The 24,811-nt window shown below is 34.9% G+C and overlaps 1 protein-coding gene across 4 annotated transcripts in view; it reads left to right on the top strand.

The window, feature by feature from the left end:
- The window catches only part of LOC135845376 (transcriptional regulator ovo-like), an 83,213-nt gene extending 58,402 nt beyond the window's left edge, over nt 1-24,811 (top strand). The window contains exons 2-8 of one of the 4 annotated variants that reach the window (XM_065363881.1): nt 4,504-6,128; nt 9,242-9,535; nt 10,410-10,688; nt 16,121-16,430; nt 16,538-16,662; nt 19,969-20,127; nt 24,039-24,811. In XM_065363881.1, the coding sequence (XP_065219953.1) occupies nt 4,504-6,128; nt 9,242-9,535; nt 10,410-10,688; nt 16,121-16,430; nt 16,538-16,662; nt 19,969-20,127; nt 24,039-24,044 (2,798 nt within the window). In that variant the 3' untranslated portion in view covers nt 24,045-24,811. Of the gene's footprint in view, nt 1-4,503; nt 6,129-9,241; nt 9,536-10,409; nt 10,689-16,108; nt 16,431-16,537; nt 16,663-19,968; nt 23,391-24,038 lie in introns of those variants that run through there. The other 3 variants (XM_065363880.1, XM_065363882.1, XM_065363883.1) reach the window with 3 other exon arrangements.

Here is a 24,811-nt window from a genome sequence, read left to right as displayed (position 1 = left end):
TAAAATTAGTAAATTTAAAAAAAATTGTGCACAGTTTGGAGTACATAATTTAAATCATTTTTTATGAAAAGTGAGTAGAATGAGAAAATGGAGATGATCCTAATTTAGTTGGATTTTGACAATTTTTTTCCTGTAAGAAGCCTTCTGATGTACAGAAAAAATGGGTAGGTACTTTGTCTGGTCATGATAGTCGTGAAAACTTATTGGAAAATAATAAAATATTCAGGGGGTAGGGCAGGGGTGTAGGGCAGATTGTAGGACGTATAATTGGAAAATTGATCAGATTAGATGTAACGAGCTTTTGAGGAAATTTAGGGAATAGTTTTACAAGATTTGCTAGAAGAGGAAGTTTCAAACTGTGTAGGCCTACTGGAAAGTGTCAGTACCGGTGCAGTGAATGAAACCCGAATACGTCATCGTGGTATGGAAATTTATGAAGATATTGGATTGGGCCGAATGTGCGAGACTTGCGAACGATCGTGCAATAAAAATTGAGCGAACAAGAAGAAGAGCATGATCTGGCGAAATACACTACAACGAGAGAGACGTCGTCGTCTTCTTCGTCTTTGGTTGGCGAAAAGAGAGAAAGAGCGAGAGAGAGGCCAGAAGAGAGGTACAACAATAATACAAAGAGTATCGGGAATAAGAATTACCGTTCATCGAGATTGTCGGCTTGCCGCGATCGTACCTGGGCAAAGAGTGCGGTTATTACACGATGGAATTGTAACGTAACTGTTGCGGTATATCCAGGTATCCGCACACCGTGGTGTACGCTGCGTGCCGCAGTACACGATGGTGATGATGATGATGAAGACAGAGGAGACGAAGGAGGAAGACGGAGCACGGAGCCGCAGAAGAAAGGAGAATGCAATACGCGAGAGCGTGAGGTGGGAAGAAGCATCATTGATCCACGTACTCGCACTCGTACTCGTAGTACTGGTACCTCTTCTGTGTACCTGTATAGAGAGTGAGGTACGACGACGGCGGAGGAACCGAACACTGAACAGAACAACGCCGCAAACCAGAGTGAGTGAGAGAGAGAGAGAAAGAGAGAAAGAATATGGAAAGAGGTAAGAAGAGGACGTGACCTGACGGAATGACGAGCCAGCATAACCGAATGCGGAAGTAGGTAGCAAACGCTCCGCTTCGATGATCCAACCAGCGAATTGAATACGGCGCGCGAGGCTTATAGCGAACTCGAGAGTCGATTTCCCTTCACCAGCACTGGCACCGGCACCGGCAATTCGCGCTCTGCGCTCTGCGTTCAACAGCCAACGGGGTACGCTGGTTAATGCCATTTCGAGTGGTTGCCGATGCCGATGCTGCTGCGGTCAGCGTCGACGCCGCAGCGCTGATCACAGTCTGTGTGTGAGAAATTTACAAATACACATGACTCAACCTGTTACGGTCACTATTCTCTTCGGATGGGTAATGTGGCGTGTTTTTTTTTCCTCTGCTTCTTTTTCTTTGTTGTTTGCTTCTTTCTGCGATGGCCGAGTTGCTACGAGTTGTTTGAGTTCCTCTCTACTTCTTCGACTTGCTCTCTATACACGTACAAGTACCTATACTGAATACTCTGCTTTATATATGTACGAGTACGTAAGTAAAGTATATACGTACCAACGTTGTATTTCCACAGTTCTGGATTCTTGAGATCGTAACACCGTGAACAATCCATAAATCCTTTAATCGTTGTTCGCATTTCAACTACACCAGCAAAACCGGCAGCAGCAGCCATACCTACCATATCCATCTCTCTTCGCTATGCATACATATATGTACTCGTACACCGATGACCATGATCGCTTAATCGGCCAATCTCGTGCAAACTTTGTGTAACTGGTGGAACGCGAAGATGAGATTGTACACGAAACCCAGCCATGAATCGTTGTGTTTCATGTGTAAACGCATTTTTGCCAACACATTGTTGCTGCATTGTCCGTATAATCGAATGTAATACGATATTCTACGTATACATTGCAAGGAGCGATTTTTTTTTTTTCATTCTATCAGTAAGTACGATCTACCTGCGAAATGCCAGCTAAGGTATTTTCAAAGCATCTAACTACGAGTAAATGTATATTCGACGTTGCAGTTTTTAATACAGCAGAGCTCGAATTGCTGGTGTACAAAAGATATGCTGAGTTTGCGCTAGTTTTTTACTAGTACGATGGGATATTGTGTAATGAATTATTGTGAGCTAGTGTTTGTATTTGTGTTAATGCGTTGATATTTTCAAGCAGAGTTGATTGTAGAATTGACTGAGTTTACTGAAAAGTGGTTTGAATTGTCTCATAAGTCGTTGAAATTACGCGGAATTGTTTTATATGGTATGAGAACCGAGATTTAGATAAAATTCATTGGCAATATATTTGCATAATATTACTTTAGAATAGGAAATTCTGCTCAAAAATTATCAGTATTGGACGTCAACTGAAGAAATTCTTGTAAATCGAATTCAAATCTCGAAAATGATATCAGATTTGAATTCTACGAACCCAAAAACATAGAAATCGATACGTCACTCGATATACTTTACTTGGTCTTTGTACGAGTTTTTTTGGTGGTGGAAGGTCATCCACATAGTAAAGGATTGGAATCTCCAAGGAAAATTGATAGAAATCATTGAAATTGCTCAAAATGTTTTGATAACTGTAGAAAATGGAGACCGAATCATTTCAGGTGACCTATGGGTCGATGAACTTGAGAAAAAGTTTTTTTGCTCGAAACCCACCAATTTTAAAATTCAATGAAAAGAATTTGTGTGAAATTGATCCGAATCTGGAAAATGATATCAGATTCGAATTCTACGACCCCAAAAACATGAAAATCGATATGTCACACGATATGCTTTACTTGGCCTTTGTATGAGTTTTTTTTGGTGGTATGGAGGTCATCCACGTGTAAAGGGTTGGAATCTCCTGGAAAAGCCGTTGAAAATGCTCATGAAAACCATTGATAACGTCAGATTTGAATTCTACGCCCCCAAAAACAAAGAAATCGATATGTCACTTGATATGTTTTGCTGGGCCTTTGTACAAATTTTTTTGTGGTATGGAGGTCATCCTTTTGCAAAGGATTGGAATCTCCTAAACAAAATCAGTGAAATTCGTTGAAATTGCTCAAAATGTTTTGATAATTGTTGAAAATTGAGACCGAATTATTTCTGGTGACCTTTGTGTTGATGAACCCGAGAAAAAGTTTATTAAAATATGGATAACAAATTCTGCTCAAAAACCATCAATTTTACAATTTAACAGAAGAAATTTGGATGAAATTGATCCGAATCTTGAAAATACCACCAGATTCGAATTCTACGACCCCAAAAACATGAAAATCGATATGTCACATGATATGCTTTGCCTGGCCTTTGTACGAGTTTTTGTGGTGGTATAGAGGTCATCCACATGTAAAGGGTTGGAATCTCCTGGAAAAGTCGTTGAAAATGCTCATAAAAATCATCAATAACTTCAGATTTCAATTCTATGGCCCCAAAAACATAGAAATTGATATGTCACCCAATATATTTAGCTGGGCCTTTGTACAATTTTTTTTGTGGTATGGTCATCCGCTTGTAAAGAATTGGAATCTCCTAAAAAAATCAGTGACATTCGTTGAAATTGCTCAAAATGCTTTGATAATTGTTGAAAATTGAGACCGAATTATTTCAGGCGACCTATGGGTCGATGAACTCAAGAAAAAGTTTATTGAAATTATGGAGGATAGAGAATTCTGCTCAAAAACCACCAATTTTAAAATTCAATGAGAAGAATTTGGGTAAAATTGATCCGAATCTTGAAAATAGCATCAGATTCTAATTCTACGACCTCAAAAACATGAAAATCGATATGTCACACGATATACTGTGCTTGGCCTTTGTACGAGCTTTTGTGGTAGTATAGAGGTCATCCACATGTAAAGGATTGGAATCTCCTAGAAAAGTTGTTGAAAATGCTCATAAAAACCATTGATAACATCAGATTTGAATTCTATGGCCCCAAAAACATCGAATTCGATATGTCACACGATAAGCTTTGTTTGGCCTTTGTGCGAGGTTTTTTGGTGGTATGAAGGTCATCCACATACTAAAGGGTTGGAATCTCCTAAAAAAATCAGCGAAAACGCTCATAAAAATTATCACCACCCTCTGGGGCATTGCCAAATAAACAGATGACGTATTTTTTCAGCCCATTTCTCGACGTACCAACTTTTGTACTAATTTTGAAGATCATCCATATCGTAAATGGTTGGAATCTCCTAGAAAAATGAACGTAAACGCTCATAAAAATAATCGATACCTTATGGGGCATTGCCGAATAAACAGCTGAAGTACCTCTCAGCCTTTTTCTCCACCCCCCTCTCATTATTGCTTATTTTATATTAATGCGACCTTTGAAGACCGTTCATGTGAATTCATCGATAGATTTAGTCATATCATCCGACGTCTTGAAACACCACCACCACGTTCACGAACTAATCTTTATTTTTTTCTTTCAATTACAGACTCGAACTCTTCGAAAGATGACTACATCAGCAAATCGTCTTCGTTGGTGGAGCAACAACGGCATCGCGATAGCATACAGAAACCCGTGCAGCATTCTATTCTATCTACGACAACCGGCAGCGGCGCTGATACCGACAACGGCGTCGGTACGAGCGACGAGCAAACGGAAGATATCATCCAGCGTGACACTAACAAAGAGAAAGAAAACGCGCTGAAGTATGAAAAGTCAGCGGCGAGTAGCGGCGTCGAAGACGACAACGACGTCACGGCTCAGTCGTCCAGCTGCGATGAGATGCGCAACGGTAGCAGCGGCGGCGGAGGCGCCGGCCGAAACAGTATCATCAGCGTTGCGAAACCGATATCGGAAGTCAGCGTTAAGAAAATCACCGAAGACGAGCCGGTCAGGGAGGACAAGTTGGCCTCAGAGGTGAAAATCGAATCGTCCAAATGTAAAGTGGAAATCGATCTCGACGAGAACTTGAAATACGTCAAAGGGCGTAAATTCTTATTCTGCGCTAATCTGCGAACATCTGCCGAGAAGAAAGAATACCCTCCTGTTTTGAAATTGGACGTGGTCAAAGAGCAATCGAAAGAGGCACCTAAACCATTCCGTAGTCAGCAAGTATCGGTAATCCAAAGAACGCCGCTTATTCCTCCGTCGCCGGTATCCAGCGACGAGAAATGCGGCTTAGCGGTCCCAGCCGCAGCTAAGGCAACTCCGCCACCAGCAGAAAATGCCGTCGAAGATCACATGAGCGACGAAGAGAATCTGCACCAAGAACCCGAACAAGAGGCGCCCATCGATTACCATATACCGAAGAAGAACACCGATTCGGATGACGAAATTAAATTGAAATGTATCCTGCCTTCGAGACGACAGCCGTCCATATTGTTCGTCGGGCGGAAATACGCGAAAAGCACGAATATCTTGATGGCAGCGGCCGGTCATTCGCGTAACAGCGGCGGTAACAACGGCGGCTGCGCCGGTGGCAATAGTCAAAACGCCAATGGTACCTCGAACGGTCGAAATCCCGCCAACGGACACGCCAACTATAACGGTAACGGCGGCGTAAGCTTGTTTAATGGCGGATACGACGGCGCGATGGGCGCAGGAGGCGATTGCGGCGGTGACGGATCGATGAACAACGGAACCAATGGCAAGTGCGGATACGAAAACGGCGGATCGCCTCTCGGATCTTTACCGCCGTTCTACGAAAGTCTCAAAGGAGGACATATACCGACGTATCAGCATCAGATCTGCAACCAATACCAATCGCTGCTCAGCGAACAGATGGGCATGGACTGTGATACGGGACAGGATGCGGTCAACCTAAGCAGCCTGTTTCAAACCGGCGGAGCCGAATTGCTACCTAAACAGTATTCCTCGCTGCAAAACGTTTGCGCCACTTATGGTATCACAATGAAGGAAGAAGAAGATCTTTCACCCTATGTTAAGGATAATGGAGCTTTCTTGAGCTACGACGATAATCTGATGATCGACGCGGTCACCGGTAGCAACGTTGACCCGTTGCAGTTCACCGCTACGCTAACTTTCTCCACACCCACCGACAACTCGCAGATCTTAGATCATTTGCCCGAAAGCTCAGATTTGTTTATGAGAGAGGTAAGTTGGAAAAATTACGTCTGTTTGATTGCACGTGTTGATGACTGATGATTTTGTAAGTCTTTATCGAGCAGATGGTCAAAAATGTCTTCTTTTTGACGACACAGTACTAAAGAATTTTCCCAGTGACTTTCAACTGAAAACGAAGGTTTCTACTGAATTTGATCAAAATTAGTCAGCTTATTTCGAAGGAACGTAGTATCGAATGAGGATCTTCAAAATTAGGAAAAAAACTGAAACATTCCGAATTAGTATCAAACCTGAAAAATACAGCAGAGCAGCTAACAAAATTCAAAATCAAATGTAGGGTCTTTTTAAATTTAAAATTTTTTTTTTTTTTAAATTTTAATTTCGAACGTACAATTTTACTCATGAGCAGTCTTATAAACAGAATTCATTTCTAAATGTTTTTGGTTTCTCAAAAAAAAAAAAAAAAAAAAAAAATTTAAAAAATGTAGAATTTGTTGTGCTTCGTTTTGGCGTTTCTCAACAAAACAAAAAAAAAAAAATGAATAAATAAATAAAAATTTTAAAGAATAAAAACTGGAAAAAATGTAGAATTTGTTGTGCCAAACGTTTTGGTGTTTCTTGAAAAACAAAAAATGAATAAATAAATAAAAATTTTAAAAAATGAAAACTGGAAAAAATTTAGAATTTGTTGTGCCAAACGTTTTGGTGTTTTTCAACAAAAAAAATAAATAAAAATTTAAAAAAATGAAAACTGAAAAATAGTAGAATTTGTTGTGCCAAATGTTTTGGTATTAGAAAACTTTATATGTATAATGTGAAATAAAGGTTTAAAGTCTTTATTGAATTTTTGGTTCTCTTTAGCAAATTGAAGAAACATTTTATTCATTACTTCAACGTCAAAAAATCGTCTCTCAACATGAGAGAAATTTTTGGAAATTGGAGATAAATTCTTTCTACTTGTTTACTGCGAAGAGCAATATCACAAAATTCAGGGTTTCTAAATTTATTAAAGCCCCAATGCCCCATTGCTCATTTACAATCCCGTTTATGAGATCTCTAATCTTCGATTTTTCTGTTCAAAATGCAGTTCTACTCGTATTTTTTTTTACAGCTTATTGTTCAAGTTTTGGTGCATTTTTCAAAGACAGTCGAGAGACTCGTATAATTTCAATTTTTAGTTTTGTTTTTTTGGCACTGGAGAAGAATTCGGTCAAACGAGCGATGAGGGGTAGGATGCGGGAGGGGGGAGGGGAAGGCAGAGAAATGCAAAAAAGAAGAAAATCGTAAATCGTAATTCGCCTTCGGTAACCTTCGAAGTCGAAAATTTCCAGTTTTGAGGGGGGGGGGAAGTAAAATTGGACAATGAAATGACAAATTTTTTGCTGAAATTGGATTTCAACTTTTTTTTTTCTTGAAAATTTTAAGAAGTAGATACCTACCTCAATATGTATTGTATAAATTGTGTTGAACGAACCTGCATAAAATACCAGACATCTTTTTTATATAAATGAGGATCTACAGCTTTAAAATTTTCCTCTAAAAATAGGTCTTTTTTTGATAGTTTTGAAATTTGATTTTTCGATTAAAATCATATTTTGATTGAAAGGCATAATTAACCGTCCTTTATTTGTTCTCGAAAAAGTAAAAAGGAATTTTTAAAAAAACTTCAAAAAAGTGCACTCAGTGATTCCAAAAATGTGCAAATAATTTATCCAAAACCTCCAAGCTTTTCAGACGTGCAGTTTTTTTTTTTTTTTCTTTTTAATTTTCTGATCTTCTCGATTTTTTTGACTTTCTTGAGGATTTGAAGGTATACATATTTCATTAATTTTAAAACCAAATTTGATTTTTAAAATGGAAAAGTATGAAAAATCGCACATTTTTTGAAATTTTAAAATCGTGCGTTCTGTTGGAAGGCTGAAATTCTTGATTAATTCATTTGTGATCCATTTGACCTCCATATTGAGACCCTTTTTTTTCTTCTCAGAATTTGACAAAAAAAAATGTCAAAATAACCCCCCACCCAGAATATGTTTTGAAATAAGAAATATTTAGGTGGTATTAATATTTCATTCTGATTGAGGAAGGGAGGGAGGGAGGGAGGGAGGGAGGAAGGAAGGGAAGGAAGATGAGAACATTTCATGATGATTTGTATAAAAAATGGAAGAATTTTCGGCTTAAAAATGTATCCGGTCAAACCAAAAATTAGTTGAATTTTTTTTTGTTTTTTTTTTAAAATCCTGTTGACAGAATAAAATTATTTCGTGGGACATTAAGTACTTCGGTTTTTGGAAATGCGAGCAAAAATTTCATTCATCAATTTTCAGTTTTTTTGACGTGGTTTGCATCATCAAGACGTCTTAAAACTTGAAAATCTCGCTAATGACTCAAAAATCCTGTTTTCACAATGAAAATTCATCAAAAATTGGTTCCCTTTGAATAATTCTAAGCAAACGAATCAAAATTTCAAGCAGTGGAAGATTTTTAATTATTTGTTTTATTTGAAGGAAGAAAAAGAAAAGTAATCTTTAATGAAAATTTAAGCATTTTTTTTTTATTTTCCTGGCAAAATGATCTAAATTTTAAGGTCAAATTTGGTCGAATAAATCCCATATTATTTTTCAACTACAACATCTTAAAAGTATTCCCAAATATTGAGAATGTGTTTTTTTGAGAAAAGACAAGTAAATAACGTTGTCCTTAAAGTCCTTCAAAAAAAAAAAAAAAAAATTGGAAAAGTTCTACAATTTTCTTGGACATCTTGTATAAGACGTGATGATTTCTTTTAAACTGAATGTTGAGAAAAACGTCTTTTTTGTTGAAAAAATTGATATTTTCAAATTCGATTTGTAATTGAAAATTTGCAAAAAAAATTTAGATATCCATGTTGAAAGTTTTTCCTATACCTACATTTTTTTTTACAATTTTCAAACATACTTTATGCTGCAATGCTGCTTATTCAAATTTCATTTTTTCCAATCGAATACTGTCTTTTACTTTTTTTTCGATCCTTCGACAATTTTAATCAAAATCCATTGCTCGTAACTGCAATTAATACCTTTTTTGCTTACTCAATTCCTAGAAATAAGTACCTTCTCATCATTGCACTTAAACTAATCCAAACATCATCCTCTTCTTTACAGGCCGTAGGCTCAAGTCAATCCGGAGGTCTCCTCTCGCCAGGCTTATCATCATTGGAAATCGACTCGAACACGAGTATGTCCTTACCGTCGCCGACCAACTGCAGCCTAGATGGTACCGGTTCGATGTCTCCATCGCCTCAGAATGCCTGCGCTTCCAGCACGTCTCCCGTGGACGGACTACCTCTAAAGGTACGCGTCGGCGTCGGAGTAATCCCACACCGAATGGAAAGCGTATCTCCTCATCAGCAGCCGCCTCCAAGCTACAGTCCATTCGTGAATAAAATTTCTGCTAAGGTATATATCATAAAAAAGTATACTCGTTTTATACGATAGTATAGTGTACATAATATACATATAAGCACCATATAAGCTGCACGATTTCCCTTACTTTTTCGGATTCGGCTACCTCGGTGGCCTCCGGACTACCTGTCCGGTGTGTCCGTCGACCGTCGATCTCGAGTATGGGAAAATGTAACTTAGGTAACCGTAAGGTAATTACGACGCGAAAAAATTTTTATTCGCGTGTGTGTGTGAACCAGTACCTATATATCTACGTATTTATGGAACCGTTAAAAATGAGAGAAAAACGAGTCAAAAATGTCATACGAGAATACCTAAGTAATGTTTACCTATATTGACGTCAATGTTAGGTATTATTATCGCTCTGTCAAGAAAATGTGGTATTTGGACAGCTTCGATGATGACGTATGGTTCAAAAAATTACCCTGGTGACCTAGTCTTTTTGATATGGGGTTTCTAAACTAAAAAAAAAAATGAGATTTTGATTTTTTTTTTGGCTCGATATAAGAATAGAATTTAGTCTCTGTATTGTTCTCGATAGGTGATAAATTTATAGATAGCTGGATGGATACTCTGGAGATATACACAATGGTCTATGTGCGATCAAACATGAGGAAAGTAATCAAGGCTGTCTGGTGGCTGGGCTCAGTGTAAAACTGGTTATTACAGAGTCGCCTCTGTAGAGTATAATACGTATAGGAAACTGTACAGTGTATAGTACAACTTCTCAAGCTATATTTAGGTTCTGTCTCGTTCTGTCTCTCTCTGTCACACACCTTTCTTACGTGGACATGGACAATTCGGCTAAAGCTGTTTTGTTTTTGTGTTTTTTTTTGCTCGCTCGATTACGAATTCGATTCCTATGCAGAACGCATCCGGAGCATTATCAGCTGGTCTGTCACTGTTAGAAATCGATTCGAGTACCGATTTATCTTTACCGTCACCCGCCACAAGTGGTGCTAGCATGGACGATACCGGTTCGTTATCGCCGTCTTGCGTGTCCAGCACTTCCTCTAATCATGGTATTCCTTTAAAAGTTCGAGTCGGCGTTGGAATACTTCCGCATAATTTGAATAACGTCGCCACCTCGCATTCGAAACCGCCGTTAGCCAAATATAGCCCGTTGGTTAATAAAATTTCAGCCAAGGTATGGTACCCTTAATCCTTTTGTCGATGAGAATTTACGATGCTCTTGTATATTTTGGCTACCTGGCTTACCCCTCAACCTCATTTGTGAGTTTTATAGTTTTTTTTTTTTTTTAGCTAAATGTGTAATTTTTGTATCTTTGGGTAGTGGAATTGATCAAAATCGGGGGGGGGGGGGGGCAAAAAATGAGTAAAAGCTATAAATGATGGATGATGGATTCCATTCGGTTAAATTCGGTTCGATTCGATTCAGTTGAGCCCGTTAGTAATTCGTGCAATTTGCCAAGTTGAAATTCATTCGTCTACGAATTACGATGAAAATTCCAGTCAAATTATCCTCATCCTCCAGTACATACGTATTTCCGACCACTCAAGGTATAATTTAGTGGTTTTATGTACTCGTATGAGATTAATAAGGCGTGCACGTGCAGCGTTATTGTTATTCAAGACGGTGAGAATTTGTTTCCCTCCCTCCCCTTCTTGTCTTTTTTTTTCACCAACTCCCATCGAACTGTAAAGTGAATTATATTGTAATCTTGGTATGTATTAAGACAGATGAGTTGAGTACCTAATTTGTTGTTGGAAAGTGGTTCATTAAAGTGGAGTTTCTGCAAAAATTTTGGCGGATATTCATTAGAGGAATTAGGAAGGTTAGGAAGCTCTTTATGTTTATGGCTGTGAAAATTATTGCTTTCGGTTGTTTGAAATTTGAAGAAACAAAAATATTTTAAGATGGAGTGTTTGTTTCTGAGGTGAGAAGTGAATAGTGCCAAAATAATTCGATTTTCCCAGCCCCCTATTTTAATTTTTTTTTTGTTGAAAAAAAATGAATTTGAGAAATAAAAGGCTGATAAGGCAAATAGCTAAATCTTGATCTTCTTTTATTATTGACCTGTGGGAAAAGTTGGTGAGTCATTGAGCAATGAGCACCCTTTGGATGAGATTTCATACTTTGTCTAATTCAAACTCCTGAAAGAAGTCTTTTTGTGATGGACAAAATCAATTTTCCAAATTTTTACTCCACAAAATTATCAAACCTTTTTTTTATGTAAAAAATAGACTACTTACTTTCCTGAATTTCGAGGCTCAAAAGCAAAGAAAAAAATTCCCATTTTAATTTTTTTTTTAAATTTTTAAAATTTGTGTTGTTTGTTGAGTTTTTAAGTTGATCTTTCGAGAAAAAATTCATCTGTGCAATTTTCAACTTTTTCTGTATGAAAGATCAGTGTAGTTTTTGGCATAGGGAGGAGAGGGGGAGGAGGATAAAATTCAATATTCTAACACCTTCGGGTTTTCATTCGATCTGCAACTTTACTAAACACACTTTTGTTTTTTTACCATTTTCAAAATTATTGAAAAAAAATAAACCAATTTTGAAGACTTTTAATGAAATAATTCCATTTTATCGAGGAAAAGATTGACATTTTTTGAAAAAATCGTCCCCAAAAATTTTTGTTAAGAAAAGAAGCAGACCTATGATGAATTTGGAACGAATTTTTGCCTGCAGGTCATGAACCATGAAGAGCTTGAAATATGTATGTGCCTTGATCCCCTCCCCTCCAATATTTTTCCATCTTTCTTTGGAAAAATAAATTAGTTGACAAATTATGCGTATAATTTCAAATTTCTCATTACAAAAAATTGATCTTTAGAAAAAATTAAGAGTACCTAAGTATTCTTACTACAAAAAAAAAAAAAAAAAAAATTGAGAAGAACTTTAAAAAGTCTAAGTTGAAATATTCAGTTCCAATCGATAAAGAATTTTACGTTCACCTCACTTTTTTCAGCAGAGAAATTCATTATTCCTGAAAACATCCCCCCCCCCCAAGAGGCTTAATTTTTGAGGTACATATTTTGAGTTAAATTTGAAAACTTCAATTTCATGTAATTTGATAATTTGTGTTGAAAATTTTCAATTTTTTGGAAAGTTTTTTCGTTACCTGTAAAAAATTAGTTTTTGAGAAAAATTAAGGCTTCTTCTAAAAAAGAGGGGAAAAATTGCAGGGCACAAAATTGTCTGCCTCATTAGAACAGTGATAATTAATTTTTTCCAAAAATTCTCGATTTTGATTTTATTTCGAACTGATTGGGAAGTTCAATTATTCAAATTGACAGTTTGAATAAATATTTTAAAAAGTTATTCCATTGTAAAAAAATTTTTTTTTAGGAAAGCCAAAAGTCCTGCGAAAAAAATAAGGGAGGAGAAAAGTTGTAGCATGTGAAATTTTTTTTTCAGAAACGTGAGTTTTTTTTCAAATTGCTCGAGGTGCAATTAATTGTGGTTTTTTTTGGAGAGGAGGAGGGGGTCAGTGGATGGTTGGTTGGTCAAGACATCTTAGCCTATACAAAAAGCTCAACTTCGGTCAAAAAATATTCGTTATTGAAACTTTAGATTGCAGATTGTAAGCCACGATGATGTACCTTTGAAAATTTGTATTTTTAGAAAGAAAAAAAAACCTCTCCCCTCTCCTACTTCTTCTCTGAAACATGTAAAAATGAATTAGCGAAATCAACGTTTGAATTTCTCGTTTTTTTTTTTTTTTTTTTAAACAAGTGTATCTTTTACTCAAAAAATCATAGAATTGTTTTTGAACAAATGAATCTTTCAAAAACGATGCTCTGAGAAGTTTTTGTCAACCGAAATTCCTGAATAAGTGATTTGAATTTTGATAATATTTTTCACGATATTTCCTCAAAATTCATTTCACGTTCAACGTTCGTGAATAATTCGTTGCAAAATTTTTCGAAGTATCAAGTATTGAATTGTTTGATCAACTCTTATGGGAATCATTCGAGAATTCGAATTGTTCAAAAAATTAATTTCCATTGAAATGCAGGATATTTTTTTTTTGCATTATTTTTTTCTGATTTAATTCGCCGTTTGTGAGTTATTCATATATGTACATGTGAAAACAAAGGAGTCGTTCGCGAATGATTTCCTGTTCGAAATAATTTGTTCAATTCCTTTGATGGATGAAAAATTATTATTTTGATACATACGAGAAATTATACTTCATTATTCAGTTTTTAGTGTAGATAGGTATTTTTCTGAGTTTTTTGTGTTTTTTTTTAGGGGGGGGGGGGGGTCAGTTGATCAGATCCATTGCTACTTTTACGTTAGGTTAGAAGATGAAAATCATTATTTGATCCCAATTTCAAAGTATACTTTTAGTGAAAAAATGTTTTTAGTTGAAATTATTTTTCGTATAGTGAAAGCTCGCTCATTTTTTCACATTCAAAGGCTCATTTTGCAGTATGATTTTTGTCGTTTGTTAACAAATCATTCACCAACGAATTTTGTTCCACGAGCTGATCTGATAATTCTTGTACCATATTAATTAGGTACTTACTTATTTTCTGATCTACGCTGGTATGGAAATTTTTTCTCAAACTGAAAGGTCTTGAGCATTTACAAATGATTTGTACCGTTCGTGAACGATTCGTTGGAAGAATCGAATTCAGAGTGGTGTGTCTAATTGTCTAATGGTTTGATAATTTTTCGAACACCGAGTGTCGTATACCTATTCAACAATTATTTTTTTTAGAATGGGAGAGGGAGTAAGATTGGTTCAATCTTCAGACTGTTCGTGAATGATTCTAATTTCGTAATTAAAATTATTATTCTTAGTAAATTTAGGTGGGATTTTGAAAATTGAAAAAAAAAATCATTTTTCTTTGTTTTTCACTTCGCGATCAAAAACAACGCTCTACACAAACACGAATTATCTTCGATTCGCGCTAATCACGCGTTCCGAATTCTATACCTAATAAATCAAAACACCTACGCTACGTTCACGTACCTATTCGAACGATGAGAATCAAAATACACAGCCACTCAGCCAGGCACCAAAAAAGCCATCAAATTGGGTAGAATTCGATGCGATTCGAATCAATTTGCGTGACGCAAAACGTACATATGATTCGTATAATTTCGTCGCCTCGAACCAACTTCGAAAAAAAAATTCCTCTCGTACTCTATAATTCATCCTACACGTTTGGCCAAACCAGATTCAGATACTACTTCAACTTGCATACCTACATAGACATACTTTGTTGTATCGTTCAAAAACCTTTGCTCGGTTTTCCTCTCCTTCCTCCCTTCTTCTTCTCGTAGATCTTTAGTGATTTGATTCTGACAAATAGACATAATTACACTTTGAAATTTTTCGCGTGAGGTTGCAAAAAAGTATAGAAAAAAATTCGCCTGGTTTTTTGAAATGATAGCGTATAAAGAGGACGTCTGACAGACACCTCCGTTGGTTCGGCCGCCATCGCCATTGCTGTCGGTCACCTCGCGAACCATATGTGCGACTTGCAAATTAATCAACCTGCCAGATTGTGCGTACGTTACCTACGTTGAAAAATGTATCTAGTATATACCTATGTATTTGTACATGCATCTTCATTCTTCCTTCATCACCTCTGTCGCCGCCACCGCCGCTGTCTGCTGGTTTTTTACAATTCACCTTATCACAATGCAGGGGTACTAGCGAAGCTGCACACAAAGAGAATACTCTATTAATGGTTTCTTTTTTTGGTGAACAAACCATTACCTACGTGTATTGGGTGCTTAAAGCCACAGAAGAGCTATTCAATATGTCTACTCTCTGCGGTATGGTGTCTGATGCTTTGGGCTCTGGCTCTGGTTCTGGCTAAAGATGGCGGCGGCGTTGGCGATAGATAAAATTCTACATTGCCACGTGTACTGTATAACGGGCGGGCTAGCTTGCAAAAAAAAAATTCATCGTAAATGTAGCAATATTCGCGTCGAGGGCGTTTCAAGGTGAGATTATTAATACGCCGTCGACGTCGTCATCGTTCTTGACTGGTTTGTGTATATTTTTCTCGATTCGCTGCAGCCAACAACGTCGTCGTCGTCGTCGTCGTCGGTCGAAGTGTACGTGTCATTTCCGAAAGCAAAATACACAAATACCTATTTACATATATCGTAGGTACAACACTGTGTATACTGATGTAAGATAACTGTTTGTTTGTGTATTTTTAAAGCTTGTCGAAAGCTCTCGACCGATGACGTGACGCGACGTGGTGGTTGTATTTCGACATGGCGACTAGCGCCGGAAAAACTGGTTTCACAACGGAAAAATTGTGTAAAAATAGGTTCTCGAGACGTAGAGGAGGGAGGGGAGAGGGGGTATAGCCATAAACTGTAACTGTAAAAACCAAAGACAAGTCGAGGGAAAAAAATTATCGACGTAAATGACACGAGGAAATGTGTATAGAAGGGTGTTTGGCCAGGTAGCTGAAAATTTTCCTACGTAGGTATAGGGTAACATATTACGTATTGGGCAAGGTTCGCCGCACTTGGTATACTTGGTACTGCGTAGAATAATATTTTTGATTAAGTATTAGGAGTAATATGTATCGTATTAACAAGTCTAGGGTTTATTAACCACATTCCAGTGTGATTTGCAGCTCGGTATTCCGGGGGATATGGCGATTGAATTTGTCAACGGTGGTCACGGTATCAAGAACCCGCTAGCCAATCAAGACACGGTACCTTTGATAGCGAAACCCGAAGTCGAAAGAGTTCCTGAACAAGAGCCAGCTAGCAATGGAAAATCACGTTATTCTTGTCGAATATGTTCGAAAAGCTTCAACCTGCAGCGACTACTTAATCGACATATGAAATGTCACAGTGATATTAAACGTTATCTATGCACGTTCTGCGGTAAAGGTTTCAACGATACTTTTGATCTGAAAAGGCACACTCGTACTCATACTGGTGGGTATTTTTGATCTATATTTTGCCAGATGAATGAAAGTTGATAATGTGTATGGTTTTTTCTCTCTTTCTGTCTTTCGGGATATTTTTCCGTTGGCTTGTTTCAGGTGTACGTCCTTATAAGTGTAATTTATGCGAGAAATCATTCACGCAGCGATGCTCCTTAGAATCTCATTGTTTGAAAGTACACGGCGTCCAACATCAATACGCGTATAAGGAAAGAAGAACTAAGGTAAGTTTAGCTTTCTAGATGCGTTTTCAATCTAATTAGATTAGATGTTTTTTTATTGGAAATTGAAAAAATTGGCGTTTTAATGGTAAAAAAACTCGAAACACTGAAGAAAACATAAGGACTAAGGAGTGATATGTGATACATTTTGAGATGCCTGTAGTTGGAATTCGAAGGGTCGGATCAGAAAATAAAGTTGATTTTCGCACTCAGCTCTCCTAAAACCCAAACAAACGATATATCACATGGTACAATTTATTATGATTGTTTTCATTTTTGAGCCAAATTAAGGTGACTGTGGGTGGGATTCAAGGGAGGGGGAGGGGGGTCCAGATTCAAAAAGTATGTCGATATTCGAACTAAATGCACCCAAAACCCAAACAAACGATATGTCACATGGTATTATCATTTTTATCATCTTCGGATCTAAGTGGGCTACTAACTCTCTGGTAAAGGGGGGGGGGGTGGTCAGCTCAAAAATTGAACTTTTCATTCGAACTCTGTGGTGTCTCAAAACCTAACAAAAGATACATCACACGACATTATCAGTTATTTTGAGCTCTTGCCAAAATTCCCTTCCCTCCCTCCTTTTTGATTGCTTTGAATTTTTAAAATTGGTATCTCGTATCAGTTTTTAATTTGGCGGGCTGAATGATGGAAAAAAAGAAGGGTACCAAAAAAATTTTTTGAAGTGGCTTTAAAATATCAATAATCAATAAGCCAGCCTGTTTTTAAAAAGTTTTCAAATTTGGATCAAAATTCGGAAGCTTTGAAAATCAGGAGGTTTGAAAAAAAATCTTATCTTCACAACAATGTTTGTACTTGTCGTGAATAGTGGAGATTTAATCATAAAAGTTCAAAGTTGAGCTTTCAGTTTGAAAATTTCAAATGGAGAGTTCATTCATTCGCAGAGCTCAAACGTCAGCTTTCATCTTGAGGGTTCAAAGTAGATATTTCATCTCAGAAATTGAAAGTTGAGCTTTCAGTTTGAAATTCCAGATTGAAAGTTAAAACTTCACCTTGTAAAGTTCAAAAGAGAGCTATCAAAATTGAAAGTACATACCTTGGAGAGGTTTCATTTGCAAGTTCAACAAAGCAGGAATTCAATATTGAAAGTTGAAATTTGAGCTATTGAGGTTCCATTTCGAAAATTCAAAAGTGACCATTCATCTTGAAAATTTTGAATTGAGCTTCCATCATGAAAATTCAAGATGGAACTTTTATAATTATGGACAGTTCAAGATTGAACTCTTGTTTTGAAAATTCAAGAATGCCCTTTTATCTCAAAAATTTCAGATCGAGCTTTCATTTTGGAGATTCAGATTCAGCTTTTGTTTTGAAAATTCAAGATTGTGTTTTGGGGTTGAAAATTCCAGATTGAACTTTCCTCTTGAAAATTCGGAATTGAACTTTTATCTTGAAATTTTGAGATTTAACTTTCATCTGAAAATTCAATAATTCAACTTTCACCATAAAAATTTAAGATTTGGCCTGCATTTTGAAAATTCAAGATTGAGCTTTTGTTTTGAAAATTCTATATCAAACTTTCACCTTAATTGATGATCGAACTTGCATTCTAAAAATTCAAGAATGAGCTTCCACATCAATGATTTAAAATTGAGCTTTTGAATTGAGAATCTCAGATTAAGTTTTAGATCTTCAAATTTTGATATTCAACTTTCATTTGAAAATTCAAGATTGAGCTTTCGTTTTTTGGAAATTCAAGATGGAACTTTCATCTTGAAAATTTAAGACTGATCTTTTGTCTTGTAAAAAATAAATAATGCAGATTGAGATTTCCTATAAAAATACAAGATTTAGCTTTCATCTTGAAAATTTGAAATTGCAGTTTTTGTCTTAGAAATTCAAGATTGAGCTTTCATCTTGCAAATTTAGGATTAAACTTTCAAGTTGAAATTTTGAGATTTAACTTTCATCCAAAAATTCAATATTGAAGTTTCGTATTCAAAATTCAAAATTGAACTTGACATAGAAATTTTAAGATTTTGCTTCTTTTTCAAAATGATTAAAATTGACTTTCTTCTTGAAAATTCAAGATTTAACTTCATCTTGAAATATTCAACTTTCATCTGAAACTTCAAGATTGAGCTTTAATTTTGGGAATTCAAGATCAAACTTTCATCTTGAAAATTCGTGATCGCGATTCCATGTTGGAAAGTCGAGATTGAGCTTTCATCCTGAAAACTGAGTGATGAGCTTAACGTTGAAAGTTTATTTCATCTTGACTTCTCAATTTTGAGCTTTCATCTTGAAAATTCCAGATTGAGTTTTTTTCATGGAAACTTGAGATTCAACTCCCATCTCAAAAAATTTAAAACTGAATTTTCATGTTGGAAATTCATGAGTGATTTTTACCTTGAAATTGTAATTTAACTTTCATCTGAAATTTCAAGAATCAAGATTGAGCTTTCACCTTGAAAATTTATGATTGAACTTCTATCTTGAAATTTTGATATATTACCCGCAGCTGAAAATTCAACATTAAGCTTAGGTTGAGCTTTCATTTCAAGAGTAAAACATTGAGAGTTCATTTCATCTTCAAGAGTCAAGATTAGGCTGTCATCTTGGAAATTTCAATTTCAGAGTTTATTTTTATTGGAGAACTTTCATTTTGAACGTCTGAAGGCAATCTTTCATCTCCTGAAATCAATAGTGTTTATTTCATTTTAAAAGTTATTCTAGATTAATATTTCATCTAGAAAATTCAAAATTGACAGTTGATTTCCACTAAGTAGAAAGCTCAATAGGAAGCTTTTTTCTTGAACTTTTAAAAGTAATATTTCATCTTGAAAGTTCAAATGTTAGCAATACATTTCCTATTCATGATTTTGGATCCCCTCTTGATTTTTTTTGTCAAGATCCTGTGGTTAGATTTTTTCAAATGTAAACCACTCTTGAGAGAGAGAGGGGTATAAGTTTTCAAATTTTGACAATAAATTTCCAAGTGCAATTTTTTGCGATTCTTTTGCTAATTTTTCCCATTCAATTTGTAGTTAGAGCAATTTTCTTGGAAAAATCAATATAATTTAATTTTTCATAATAATTGTGTATTAATTTTGCATTTCTGCACTTCCAAAGTTTCATTAGAATTCTGAAAAGATTTCCTGAGACGGAAGTGGTCCTTGAATATCTAATTTTCATGTGCCTAATTTTTATGCTTGGTCATTTGAATTCTTTTTGAGCATATAGTTTTGTTTAGATATTACTACCTTCTTATTTCTTAAGGTCGGTTTAAATCATTAATTATTAAATTTTTCTAACGCAATGTTTTTGCTGGTTATTTTGCAGATGTACGTTTGCGAAGAATGCGGACACACGACCAATGAACCGGAAACTCATTACATCCATCTAAAAGAAAAACACCCGTATAGTCCGGCATTATTGAAATTCTACGACAAAAGACATTTTAAATTTACGAATTCGAATTTCGCAAATATGCTTCTTCAAGTACGATCATAATAATAATAATAATATGATAATTTAATAATATTACAAAGTAAAGTACCCTGGCAGGCTATATGAGAGTAATAATAGTACATACATCGTCGTCGCATCGTTTCGTGTCGCCGAATCCTAGCCTATCCTATTGTAGCCTAATATACCTAATTTTCTTGTACACGTATTTCTATCATACAGTAGAGGATACGAATACGGGAGGATACTTTGTACTATGTATAGGATAGGTATTTGATATGGTATCATATACTTATGTACACGCGCACACTAGAGGTACCTTAACATATAGTACTCGTATCATATAAGTGTACTATACGAGTACCATAGTCGACTACTTAGTTTAACGTTACATATTGTGTGACGCTCTGTTCTTTATATAGTACATAGTATTATTATTTTCGGGTATATAGACGCATAGATAGGTACACAGGTAGAGGTTGTATACGGTCGGATTCTTGATTATTTTTCTTCTCTTTCTTTATTGAATTGATGAAAAAAAAAGAACTCGTTTGAAAAGACGCGCCACAGCGATGTAGATACATTTAAAAAAAGAGTGACCGTGAACTTTTATGAATTGCATAAAGCCCTCGATTCTGATCACCACTGGATAGGTAGGTAGGAAGATTATTAAGGCACTCCCAGTTACTAGGTATACTATACGCGTATCTCTGGTACCCCCACCTATAGGTGGCCTACGGTGTACACGAAGCTGCCTGTATAGCCTTGCATGTGCTAGTGACCTACAGTCAAAATTCTTCTGCAGAGGTTTGCCAATATCTTGGGAGATGTGCGAACTGCAAATCTACTCCTCGGTCTTCCATGTTTTTGTAGTGTTCAACTCTCACGCAGAGTTGTACGAGATGATGATGTACCGTGTAGATATGAGAGATGCTGTGTATTGTTTAGCCCTGAGACTTCCATTTTGTTGTGGAATTTTTCCATTTGGTTAATTTTTTCCTAGTTCGAGATTGTGGTATGGTGTGGTATGGTTGTGATAGAAGGTGTTTTTTGTGAGCAGGTTGTACTTATGTATAGAGAGATGGAATGTTTTTTTAAAAATTATTTTGTAAATTTTTTCAAAACTTAGATTACTAGGTGTTTAATTGAGTCATGTTTCACTATTTATTTGTAACAAAGGATCTCTGTCTCCCTCTCCTATCCATAGATTTTTGTCTTCAGATGTGGAAAAATGGAGTCTGTTCTGATGTTAGTCTGAAAATCCTTCTGGAGTTTTCAATAAGCTATTATACCTAAATACTTGGGTGACATTATTGAAAATTTAAAATTCTGCTAAAAATTTAGGCTACAGTGTGATTCCAAAGTCTACATCAATCAAAATATCAGATATCTATCGATTGGAAAGAGATGACAGGATTTTTCAAATTGGCGTTTTAGACGACAGGTATTTTAAATTCTAGTCACTAAAAATCTTGAGCCTGGGTACAAAGTGTCCATAAACTGGTTCGATGATTTGCCAGTGGTTCCCAAAACACGTGTAAAACAAAGAAATGTTCCAAATAAAAATTGTGGAAAATTAAAAATTGAATATAATTGTGTTCTGTGATTTGTTTTGTGTCTCTTGATGAAAAGAAGGTATGGTTTTAGCTTTTTAATTCGAATTTTCTCTAGAAAAATATACGTGTGTTGTGATTTCTTGGACTCCCTGTGTTTAGAAATGAAAATTTTTGTATTATGTATTAGACATTAGGACTGCTTAAATTTGGACTATTTGAAAAAAAACGAAAATGTCCCCTTTTATTGGAATTTTTCGAAAAAAAAATGTTTTGTGATTTTTTGGACACTCTGTATATAGGACCAGAATTTTGTATAATTCATGAGTACTTCTTAAATGTGTCATATGTCAAATTTATAAAAATAATTAACAAGTGGTTTTTTTCCATTTGAATGTTCTAAAAAAAATCGATGGGTTGAGATTTTATGAACATTCTGTATTCAAAAATGCAAATTTCGTACTCGTCAGAACGGCTTAAATTTTGAAATACAAGTTGAAAAAGAATCAAAATATCGATTTTTCATTGTAATTTTTCAAGGAGAAAAATGTTTTGTGATTTTTGGACACCCTGTATATAGGCTCACAATTTTATTTAATTCGCGAGAACTTCTTGAATGTGTCAAATGTGTCAAATTTATAAAAATAATTAAAAAGTGTTTTTTTTTTGACAAATTTGAATGTTTTAAAAAAATTTGATGTGTTGAGATTTTATGAGCACCCTGTATTCAAAAATTAAAATTTCGTAAGCACTTGATATTAGAACTGCTAAAATTTGAAATATTTGAAAAATTATCAAAATGTCCTCTTTTTATTGGAATTTTTCGAAGAAAAAAGTTTTGTAATTTTTTGGACACCCTGTATATAGGCTCAGAATTTTGTATAATTCATGAGAACTATTTAAATGTTTCTAATTTTTAAAAATAATTCAAGTGTCTTTTTTTTAATTTGAATGTTCTAAAAAAAATAAGTTTGTTGAGATTTTATGAACACCCTGTATTCAAAAATGAAAATTTCGTACTTGACAGAACGAACGGCTTAATTTGAAATACACGTGAAAAAGAATGAAAATTGTTCATTTTTCATTGGAATTTTTCAAGGGAAAAAACTGTTTCGTGATTTTTTGAACACCCTGTATATAGGCCTACAATTTTGTTTAATTTACTAGAGCAGCTCAAATGTGTGATATTTAAAAAAAGGAACAAAATGTAGCTTTTTTATTCAGATTTTTCCAAAAAATTTACGTTTTGAGATTTTTTGAACATCCTGTGTATAGGATTAGAATTTTTGTCTGTTTTTGTAGAAGTACATATTAGAGTCCGCACTATTTAAAAAGAGGATTTAAGAACGACTGTATATTTGTATTTTTCGATTTTTCTTATAAAAAAAAGTTTTGCGATTTTTTAGACACCCTGTACTTAGGTTGGTTCAGCTGTTGTTTCATTAGAATTTCTTACTTTGTACAATTAATTAAAAAATAATTTTTTTTTGTTGAAATTTTTCAAAGAAAAAATTTGTACGGTTTATTATTTTTGGAACACCCTATTTGGAAGGTTTAAATTTTGTATAATTTATTGGGAACTTTTACAATTTCGTGACATTTTGAAACAGAATCACAAATTGTTTTTTTTTCAGTTAATTTTTTTATTAGTAGGTAGCTATAGGTTTAAAAAATTCACATTTCATGAATTTTTGAAACACCCTGTGTATTTACTATTCATTTATTAGAAATTGTTCAAAGCTTGTTTGTAATATTTTGAAAGCAGAATCTCAAAATGTTTTTCATCTCTGAAGAGATCAGGTACTTGTTTTGTGTTTTTTGGGACACCCTGTATATGAACCAAAAATTCTAGAAGGTTTGTTGGGATTTCTTTATTTTGTGCTAAAAAGGTCTATTCAACTCTTTCTCAATAAAATAGAACGTGCCTTTTGTCATTTCTTGATTTGAGGGACACCCTGTGCATAAGCCCGAAATTTTGAAGTGGCTGTTGAAATAAATTACATAATATAATTATCTGATTGTGATTATCTTCACAAATCAGAAGTTTTTTTTCATCTGATCAGGACTTTAGGGTTACCCTGTAGATATTTATGGCTGTTTTTTTGTTTTATTTTTCAATTATTGAAGTTTGATTCTTGATTAAATCAATCCACTGTCCTGTAATGGATTATTTACTTATCATTTTTGTGTACAGTTTGTTGTGTAAAAAAGTTATGTAAATGGATAGACGACGACACCCCCACCTCACCCCCCTCATTAAGTAATTAAATTAGAGACCTTTATGCTTTTATTAGAGAGAATACGGTCACTCTACGAAGACATTAACTAGAATTCGAATTTGTTGAATTTGTTTGTGAATACCATGAAACTGAATTATTGTGATTTTTTTAGGTATAAGAAGCTACACAGCCTAGATGACAGCTTTATTCTATAAAAAAAAGTAAAAAATAAATAAACGAAAAAAATACGTAAACGGAATATACACAATGCGAAGACAACAACTTGTAGAGTAGTTCTCTTATTATTTTTTTCTAATGTGATGTTTAAAATTCTATTATTTTTTTTTTCATTGTGTTTGATCTTTATTTTGGAGATAGTATTACATAAGGTATTGTTTTTTCTTAGTTTTAAGCATTATTTTTGTTTTTTTTTGTTTCTCTCAATTTTGTACTTAAATTTCTTTTATTTTTTTTCTCTTGTATAAAGTATTTTTACATTCACTTAGAAACAGATTGTGTTGTGAAAGAGAAGGGCGCTTGTAGTATTTATTGGATCAAAAAGTTTTGCGGGTTGGGCTTTTACGTATTTTTTATTATTTTCTTCCTTTTTTTTCTTCTTTCCGAATGTACACGCATGAAACTTTCTATTTGAATTACGCTTTTTTTTTATGATTAAGATTAATTTTGCAAATTTTTACGTAAATACCTCATTATTTGGCCAGAACAGGATAATTACAATTTTTTCGTTGGTGTTTGAAAAGTATTAAAGATTAGATACGGCATTTATTTTGGTTCATATTTTTTTCTCCTTTTTTTTTTTACAATTTTATCATAATTTTGTCACTTGTTTTTATGATTACATTTTATTTATTCGTCAGTTTAGTAAAATTTTATTACAATATGTTTCGTAATGTTAGTGTTTTATTATTAAAGTTTTATTCGTAG

Source organism: Planococcus citri, chromosome 4 (assembly GCF_950023065.1).
Source record: "Planococcus citri chromosome 4, ihPlaCitr1.1, whole genome shotgun sequence".
NCBI lineage: Eukaryota > Metazoa > Arthropoda > Insecta > Hemiptera > Pseudococcidae > Planococcus > Planococcus citri.
Note: the sequence above shows the minus strand (reverse complement) of the source record. Positions and strands in the feature narration are given on the sequence as shown.